General features: G+C 27.9%; 1 protein-coding gene across 1 annotated transcript; it reads left to right on the top strand.

Annotated features, from left to right (window-relative positions):
* The first annotated feature begins 3,395 nt into the window (after nt 1-3,395).
* On the top strand, nt 3,396-10,039 carry LOC113372549 (axin). Its single transcript, XM_026612891.1, has 16 exons — nt 3,396-3,480; nt 3,549-3,691; nt 5,041-5,179; nt 5,430-5,636; nt 5,757-6,151; nt 6,227-6,370; nt 6,468-6,640; nt 7,105-7,251; nt 7,574-7,676; nt 7,756-7,905; nt 7,973-8,078; nt 8,239-8,539; nt 8,626-8,787; nt 8,975-9,175; nt 9,241-9,522; nt 9,861-10,039. The coding sequence occupies exons 3-16, from the start codon at nt 5,143-5,145 to the stop codon at nt 10,000-10,002; spliced, it is 2,550 nt and encodes an 849-aa protein (XP_026468676.1). The 5' UTR covers nt 3,396-3,480; nt 3,549-3,691; nt 5,041-5,142; the 3' UTR covers nt 10,003-10,039.
* Nucleotides 10,040-10,698: the final 659 nt, after the last annotated feature.

Here is a 10,698-nt window from a genome sequence, read left to right as displayed (position 1 = left end):
AAATTTCGCGGGGCTGGAGTGTCTGATTGTCAAAATTTTTTTTTTATTGTGTTGGTATACATGCCCCTAAAGTATGATGAAATTTTCAGCTATATTCACTGTTTACTTTGTCTGTGGTAGTCGCTAAGGTTTGACGTGTTTTTCTGAGCTCGGCGATTTTTACAATGGAAGAATTGAAAAAGTCAAAGAATTTGTATTAAATTTTGCGTAAAAAATGAAATAAAGTGTTGCAAAGTGCAAAAATTCACCAGATATGGCTCCGTGTGACTTTTTCCTATTCCCAAAGTTGAAGAGACCCATGAAAGGACGGCGGTTTTCCTCGATTGAAGAAAATCGCCGAGAGTGCTCAAGGACATATCAAAAAGTGAATATCAAGGGTGCTTCGAAAATTGGAAAAAACGCTGGCATAAGTGTATTATATCTGGGGGGGACTACTTTGAAGGGGACCACATTAATGGAGACGAATAAATAAATATTTTTTTGAAAAAACGAAAATTACGAAAACTTTTTGAACAGACCTCGTACATAAAATTCTCCTGCGTTTTTGTAATAATAAAGTGCGTTTTTTTCTATTTTATGTATCATTGATAAAATATGTACAGGTAGATACTATACAAACGGTATAAAAAATCTTGAGAAAAAATAAGAATTTTATCCCATATATATACATATTTTAAATCTTCGTCATGTTGTAGCTGTAACATATTGAAATATAATATATCATAAATAGTAGCTGCCTATTTTTGCGTGTTGAAATAATATTGATGAAAAAAGTTGCACAGAAACTTGTCAGAATACAGAGAGATTATATACGCTTCAATAATTTCCACCCCTTGCTCTATAAGATTGGATGATTGAGTCCCTATGTTTGATTTGTCCATTTGTCCGATGTCCTAAGGACATTTGTCCTTCTTGAAGCATTTGATTACGTCGATACTGGTTTGTTTCCAGTCCTTTGCATCGTTAACATTTATTAGAAAGGGATCTTTTTGAAATGTGTTGATTTTTCACTTGGTTTAATATTCAATGTTCATGTGTTATATGGTTAAATATAGACAATTTTGGAGAATTTGTTTTATTGGTTCTAGTGTACATATTTACATAATTTTACACACAACTATTGTGTCAATAAATATAAAACCATTATATATATATATATATATATATATATATATTATTATTTAATATTAATTATTATATAGTAACTTTTACACCTGTCCTGAAATGATCAACAAGTAATACTTCGAAAAAAAGAAAAAAAAGACTTGGAAAATACAAAATCTTTTATCTTCACAAGATTTTGAAAACAGACGTATGTTAATCTAACATAAATTTGTGAATATATTTTGAAGGAAGGCATTTTGTAAATTCGGATCTTACATAAATTTCAAGAAATAGAAAATTCTTATTTTCAGCCATTGTAGTGCATTTGTATTTATTTAATTCCTTCTAGAAATAAGATTAGTGACCTAACGTAGGTAGTAATACTCATCTTCTTAAGTTTCATAATATAGTTCTTTAAATCCAACAATAAGTAATATTACCTCAAAGAGGGATTATTTTGTGCAGGATTCAAAATGATTGTTAGTCGCGTACACCCGTCCGTTTCTTGTAGAGATAATGCTGAAATACAGGGATGGCAAAATATTTTGTTATTGAATTTAGTAAAAATGCTGATTAAAAAGCGGAATAAATCTCTAACATTCTATTCTATAAGAATGGTGTAATATTGAATTGATTATTTAATTCAAAATTATGTAAAAAAATAATTTGAAGAGTCAGATACGTAAAAACCATTGTAGTTCAGCTTCTCTACTACTACTAAAACCATTAAAGAATTTTTATACAATTATTATTGAATTACGTAAAAACATGATTTTTTTTAAAAATTTGTTCTAGAATTCCATAAGTTTGGGTTATAGTCCTAGTCTTCATTCAGTGTAACTATAATTAAATTTAAAATTTAAAATATGTTACAGTAGAGTTTGAAAAATGAAAAGTAAAAAATTAAAAAGCACTTAAAAATTTCTTATTATTAAATACCCAATATTAAAAACAAACAAAAAACATTGATCCATATGGTATGATAGGACTACACTATGTAATAGAAACAATAAAACTGTTATATTTATAAAGTTTTCTTTATAATTTTACTAACTTAGAAATATGTATATATAAAATTGCATCTACACAAGAAAATTCTCGAAATTTTATATAAAATTGATTCTATTTTTTAATATCGTTCGATATCGAAATTTTGCATTTTTTTTTTTGAAATAGGGATTTTTTATATTTACATATAAAAAATGATGTATAGTTACAGTTTAGTAATATAGTAACCTTTTTTAGTCCATCCCTAGTGTGCACTCTTGCAAAGCAAAAAGCAAATGCATTTCTCGTCCTAAGACCCCGTAGCTCGTTCTATCCGTTTATATTGTGTTATAAAAAGCTAATTTTCGAAGCATGAGGATTTTCACTACAATATATAACAAGAGAACGATTTCCTTTATCGGACAATGAATGAAGTAAATATCTACAAGTACAACTTTGTGCACTCAACCATATTTTTGGAGCACCAATTGCAATGTTGAGTGACATTTATTACTATACACATATTAGTAATAGAATTATTTGTAATATGATATTACATATTTACAAAAGTTAATTATTATGGGAAGGAAAGTAGGACTTTGTAGAGCAAACTTTGTTTGCGAAAACTTTATAATTTAAGTATTGTGTTGAAAATCACATCATGATCTCCATTAATCTGGGGTTATTATATAATATAATTCTTACCACATCATAATATCATAATATTTATAAGAATGTTAAAATTGAAATAGCACCATATGCATGCTTGATAAAACTACTTTTGTGATTGTGGCTTTAAGATGCAGTATTGAATTACAAATTTGATTTTATCTGCAAATATGAGATTTTTTAGATAACGTCTTATTAAATATAAGACATAATTTTAAGTCTCAAGTTTATATTATTTTATAAATGATATTGTTTTGTATTCGCTTTCGAATGCACGTCTCAAATGCGCAAGATTTGAACTTGGCGCATGTGTGTAGTGTGAATCTTAGATTTTGACAAAATATCATTCGCGATATTGTCAGATGGCGACTAACTGTCAAACATACAACTAGCATGTGTTGTGTGGCATTTTGACTAATTTTAACTTGTATTGAGACAAAAATAAAGTAATGAATTTAATTTATAATTTAGTCATTGGAACAATGAATACTAATAATAAATATACCTAAATAAACCAAGCTCTATGTTTTTCATTCAAATATGTATATAGCAACTTGACAGTTCTTAACCTTTAAGGACTGTGGTTTTTAAAATACAAAATTAATTGAATTTGTTTATTTTATAGATCAACATAGCGGCCTCAACATATTTCTTCATTTAACAAAAATATTATTCTGCAATCAATTTTTGTTAAGAACGAAATGTATATTCAAAATAGAGGTGGGTGAGTTGAATTAAAGATCAATTTTGTATCAAATAATACGAAATTAATAGATTGTCTTTTTCAGATTCCTGCATCCTGAACTTCTTTATAAATAGTACAACTTTTTAATTTATTAGAATATATTATGACAATCATAACTTCTATAATCTCATAGCAAAAATGAGTATAAAAATGAATCTGAGATCTTTCAATGAAGCTTTTGTAATTGTGAGTATTGAAAAAATGATAGATCAATTATTAAATTTTTTTATATTATTTTGCATTCAACAATTTATTCACACACACACACACACACACACACACATATATATATATATATATATATATATATATATATATATATTGTATTAACAAAGACTTGTAATCGGGCATAAATGTTTTTTATTGATGTTATGCCCGATTACTAGACTTTGTTAATATATATATATATATATATATATATATATATATATACATATATATAATGAGTGTCTGTGTTATATATTTTCATGCGTTACATCAATTTACCTACACAAATGAACATATCATTTACTTTTATTGGCTAACGTCAGTCTAACAAATCATCACAGATGTTCATCTTCCATTTTGAAACTAATACCCCGGGTTATTGATTTTTGAAACCGCTTTGTATTATTTCTTTTGTGTTCTGCACATATTACCCGGTCTAGCTTTACAGTATTGATCGAGAGCAGAGAAATACAGTCTTTATAAAAACATTATATATGTTTTATATTTTTTTGTTATGATTTACAAAATTATGACGAGGGTCAAATTCTGCTACCTGAGCTCTTCTGGCAACATCTACTTGATTAAATATTAATAATGCATATAATGATTAAATTGTTATATATTACAAATTTTATAATTATTACATCATTGTATTTGAATTTAATTTTATTTTTGATTATTATGATAATTTATTTAATATCTTACATACTGCATTTGCAAATACATACTGCTATATATTTATCTTGTAACGTTTTGTGCTACGAGAATGTACCATAGCTATATACCCTAAATAATTTTTTATACCTTTTGTATATCAAGCAGGATAATATATAGTATATAACAAGGGAAGGACTTCTAGCAATCGATCTACTTCATTCATTCAGTTGTATGTAGTGCGTTACACGGTCCATGTTGTTCAATCGTGCAAACTATATTTCTTAGTAATATCATAATAAATATATACATCTCAAATTTCATATGTTCATTGTTAAGCTGTCATATTTTTTCAATGTATTTTTACCTACTGTGATTAATAGAATTATTACTGTGTTGAGTTTAGCCAAGCATAATGTAGGTAGGTAGGCATATTGAAGCATTTACCTGCTTGCTTTTCTTATTACCTTTCATGTTTAGATGAATATTGAATTGAAATTTTGTTTTATCTTATTTTTATTCATTCCACTATCTTTATTATATATATATATATATATATATATATATATGTATGTATATATATAAGAAAAAACAATATATTGCTGCATGGATGCATGAAAACATAATCATATTATATATAATTAACTTATTTTATAAAAAAAATGTTGTTCCAGAGTACATAACACCATGCAGCATATTCTGGGGTGCTCAACCTGCTTTTTAAGCAAACTGGGGGAAATAATCCTGCAAGTAATTATTAAAAAACTTGTTAAGTTATGAATCAAAATACGTCACAGTTTCCACCAAGATCAGGTATTTTTTTATTTAATAATATAAATTTTTCTTATTTATAATACACAATATATATATATATATATATATATATATATTTGAAGTTTTTTTGCAATGATGAAATTAATTTTAAATTGTAAAGTAGAATAACAATTTCTATAGTTTATATATATATATATATATATATATATATATATACATATGTTTTAAATACATTTTTGAATACGATAATATTGAATTCAGCACATATTGTACATATGTTAAATTACAGCTTTATCTTCTCAATCATTTCACAAATCAGACCCCTTTCTGGAGACTTCACCTCGACCGCCCGTGCCAGGGGCAGAGGAAATACTGGCAGATGGTGGTGGTCCATATTCGCATCATCGATATAATTTAATGCAAGATGATGCAATACCTCGGAAAAGTTTTACAAACCAACTGATAAATAATGGGCGAATGTCTTCACCTTATTTAGGTGGGTCTGAGAAAATGTTTCCTTTGCATTAAATTTCAATTTTTTTTAAATATTCAACACACACAGATACATTTTATGTCCTTTTTATGTTCTGAGTTGATGATATTTTGTATTTTGTAGAAGTTTTAAATGGATTTGAACCTGATGGCTGCAGCACTAGTTCACGTGGATTTCGAGAAACTCCACCCCCTCCTGATAGAACTCCTCCTTCCTACTTGAGATGGGCCCGAAAACTATCAAGCCTTTTAGAAGATAGGCAAGGTGTTGAGTTATTTAAGAAATATGTGGAACAGGAAGGGGGTATTCATGCAGACAGACTTAATTTTTATTTTGCCTGTGAGGGTTTAAAACAGCAAACCAATCCTTCAAAAGTCAAACAAATGGTCGGAGCCATATATCGTTTTTTACGTAGAAGTCAATTATCAGTTCCTGAAGATTTAAGAAGGCAAATTAAATTGGGTTTGAAGAATGATCAAATTTTAACTGCTGACATTTATGATGGAATGCAAGCAGATGTACGTTAAAGACATATAGTATTTTTGTCATTCATCTTAAATTGTAGGAATATATACGATCTAATGTCTTTTTAGGCAGAAAAACTTATTAACGATACAACTTATCCCAATTTTCTGAAATCAGAAATTTATCTGTCTCATGTTCAGCTTATGCAAAGCCAAGGTAATTGTAATGATGTCTCAGACACATGTAGCAGTTCTAGTTCAGGGAGTGCGCAGGTTAGTCATATATTTTTAACCAATATTCTGAGCTGGATTATTAGAATCTATTAAGATTGTCTTATACTGTATTAATAATCTATACTCTTTTAACTAGGTTTTATCTTGCACCCAAAGTAATTCAGCTCTACCAACATTGCACGAAGATTTGGAACTTGGGGACAGTTTTCAATCAGAACAAGGGATAGCACCCAGGCTTACTAAAGATTTATTAATGGCCACTCAAAGAAGAAGGTTAGACCAAAGGCCCAAACCTGAAACCTTTGCAGGGTATGCACAGTCCTCCAAATTATTTTATTGTGTAGTTTTTGTTGTAGCTGTAGTTTATGAATGTTGGGTTTACATAATTTATAGTTATTAAAAGTTATAATTTCATTACTTAATAGTAATGTTATTACTACTTTGAATGCCAATGCATTTTTATCTAATTTTTATTAAAGTTACATGTTAGAAAATCTGGAAAGTTTCGTTGCTTTTTAGCATGTTTTACATATATGAAATTTTAGTTTTGCTTTCCATGATTTATGCAAACATTTATATATTTTGAAGTAAATTGTCATATTCATTTATAATTGCTTGAAACACTGCACTTCAAGTTGCAAAAAAATGTCTGCATAATAAATCTGCACAACTAATATGTCTATTGAATGGACATTTCACTTTGAAAGATGCACTTTTCTTGTTATCAAGTGTAATATTGAAATATTTGTTTGCGATTTGGTTAAATCAATTAGCTTGCTGTCTCGTGGATATTCTGTGTATTCGCATCCGCACGCTGCCTATTCTTCTTATAACCCAGTGTCCCGACAAGACTCTGAACAGCAGTCAATGAGTAGTGGTCGTACAGATTCTGACACTATGTCTATGTCAGGAAGTTCTGTGTAAGTTATGTTATCAATACATAGTTATAGCATACTTTCCATCAAATAGTTTATTATTATTGTCTATTTTGGATAATTTTTTCAAATCGATCTATGCAGATCAAATAGATTGCTTAGTTTTTTGGAAATGTTTTATATGTTATTATTATTATTATGTTTTTTTATAATTTCTGTTATGTACTTGTTTATATCCATTATTTTCAAATATTTGTTTTAATAAAATTTTTGAATCAAATACACGTAATATGTAGATATATTCCTAGTCAATACGAGTCTAAACATATAATACCTATTTCAATAAAAAAAACATTTTTTTTTGTAGAGATGGAATATCAATAGGAAGAATGCATACTGGAAGACATCACTTCAGGCACAATCGTGCTATAAGAGAAAGTGCTCAACTGAACAGAGATCGTAATGATATGGTACCTAATTAGTTTTCATTATTGGACTTGATTTTAATCATTGGATTATCATTGTTAAATATATGTCATATTTAAAAAGGTTATTCCAAGAACACAAAGGGTTCAAAAAGAACAATGTCTTCCTATGGAACCTGCCAAATTTGCTGCAATATTAATGAGTAAATTAGAGATTGTGAAACGAGAACAAGAATTAAAAGAAAAATTGGACAGAAATATCTTAGATGCAGGGGTAATTATAAACCTATTGGGTTATCGAAACAAAATTACATTATAAATTATATTATATTTTATGATAGAATGATTTGATTTGTGATAATGCTTATCCTGGGCAACAAAGGGCTTTGGCAGATGCTTTAAGAGAAAGGCTACAGTTAGATGATGATAACGATCAAGATATATTAGGTATATTATATTAATATTTATAAGTACTTACTTCATTCATTAGTAGAAATATTTTAAATGTAACTTTACCAGAACAGAATTTAACAGAATTATTTTTATTCATTTTACAGTTAAATGGAAAAATTTGTTATGCTTTAACCTTTGTATTTATTTAATATAGATCAACATGTTTCAAGAGTTTGGTCAGATTTGACACCGTCTAGAACTCCAGGAGGTTTTAATACACCACCCACTCAATTGCATCAAGCTGCATCCAAAATATCTGATCATTCAATACATCATCATTCTAAAACATCAGTTCTCCGTGATAGAATTGACGTTTTTAGTACATTTTCTGGAGATTCAGGAAATGTACAGGATTATCATGATTTTGCTTCATCAACAACTAAGTCAATGAGCAAAAGTCATTCTATGCCTGATTATAATGATGGAGTTTTCAATAGACATAATATTGCGAGGAGGTAGTAACATTAGAAATAATTATAAATAGAACATACTTAAAATTTTATTTTTGTAATATTAACTTATTGTTTCATTATATATTTAGGTCTGCTAGTAAAAAAACTCTTACCGATTTCACTGATAGTGGAGTTTCTGTGATGTCAGGATCCATGCCGCCACCTTCAACTGTTAATGTTGGAACTAAAGCACGTGAATCAAGGGTGATTCTGTGGTTGATGGAAGGAGGTCAACCGTTACCTGCTGAAAAGTTAGTGCTTATTTGTTGTAAATAAATATTTTCATTATATAATAGTAGAAAAGTGTATAGTTAAACAACTGTTCTAGATATTTTAATTTGTAATTAAAAATTAAAATAATTGCAATTTTGAATGCCTATTTTTGAAGTCATGTGTGATTGATACTCCATCATTTTAAATTTTCAAAATTATTTTTAGATACAGTAAACCATTTAGCCGTTCAAGTTCTACAGAAAGGTATCCAGGACACAGCTATGGATCATCTGACAGAGATAGAAACTACAGACTTGATTTACAATCTAACAGCTCAATTACTACTGATCCTAACATGCCTTTACTAGAAGAAGCGAGAAGGCGGTTGTTAGAGGAAGAAAAACAGGGCAGGCACCCCAAACAAAGGTATTGTAATAAAATAATTTTTATTATTTAATTATTTTATTTAAGTGCATTCATGTTTTTTTCAGATATTCATCTGGTAAAGTAGAAACAATGTCTGCACAATCTACTTTAAGACGTCCAGCTAAACGATCTGTTGTTTCTAACACCGCTCAACCTATAAGCACCCCTGTAGATGTCCCATCAATATCAACATCTGCTTCTGCATCAGTTATAAATTCAAATGCAGATTACACTGTTGTTGTTTTCTCATTCTGCGATGAAAAATTTCCATACAGAACTAAAATACCAGGGAGTATGATCACACTGAAGCAATTTAAAGAAATTCTGCCAAAGAAGGGAATGTACAGGTAAGCACTTTTAAGCTTTCAAGTTTTATAATGAAAATGAACAAATTCATTTTTGCTTTTTATTAGTTATAAGCTATAATGTAAGCCATCACTTTATATATTATCTTCTGTAATTTTTCACTTCAATTAGATCAAATACCTTAATTAATGTATAAATATAAATAAATCGACAACTTAGGATTTTCTCAGAATACTTTATTATTATTTTTTTAATTACAATATTTATTACAACTGTTAAATACTTTAATATCTAGTAATAATAATGAACAGTGACATAAATTTAAATAAAAAAAAGTACAAAGGATAGTATTTACATAACATAAATGTTCATTATGCAGGTATTTTTTCAAAACCGAATGTGAGGAACTTGAGAACCAAGTCATACAAGAAGAAATATTCAATGACGGAGATATGTTACCATTATGGGAAGGAAAGATTATGGCACAAGTGAAACCTTGTGAACAAAATGTGCAGCAGTAGTATTTAAAAAAGTTGTTAAGGCTTAAATTCTATTTATGTCTTAAGTCCCATTATTAATCAATATAAGTCTGAATTATAAATAAGTTAGTTATATCTTATGATAAGAAATTTATTTAAATTATAACTAAATCAAATATTATTTATTAAAGTTGGCATTATAAAAGTTGAAAGAATACTTATTAAGGTGTCTATAATTGTACTAAATTTTCATAACTAGTATTTTATATGTAAATAGGAAATTTTAAGAATAATGTGCCTTGAATTTGAGAATATTTAGACCATGTTCCAAAATAGCTGTAAATCAATATACATTTTCATCATTACATATTTTTATAATACAGTGTTCTGCACAAAATTGCATTGAAACATCTAATATTATTATTGCTTATTATGTCCATAGAACACCTAAATATTCAATATTTATAAAGATTATGTGAAAATACTCTAATTTAAAATATATTTTATCTTGATTGATACTGATTCAAATATTGTAGCAATTATAGTTACTTTACTATCTCATAATAAGTATAAATAATATATGATGTCTCATGTAATCTTTTTGCATCATTTGAGAGTATAATACCTGTAATAAATGAAATAAAAAATTGAATTTTAAACTTCTTAATAGTTATTCTTCAATAAAAGAATATATTATTTGTATATATATATATATATATATATATATTTAGTCTTTTT

The sequence above is a fragment of the Ctenocephalides felis genome, unplaced genomic scaffold, assembly GCF_003426905.1.
Source record: "Ctenocephalides felis isolate EL2017-DRISC unplaced genomic scaffold, ASM342690v1 CF-g0.4_SCAFFOLD_01604, whole genome shotgun sequence".
Taxonomy (NCBI): Eukaryota; Metazoa; Arthropoda; class Insecta; order Siphonaptera; family Pulicidae; genus Ctenocephalides; species Ctenocephalides felis.
Note: the sequence above shows the minus strand (reverse complement) of the source record. Positions and strands in the feature narration are given on the sequence as shown.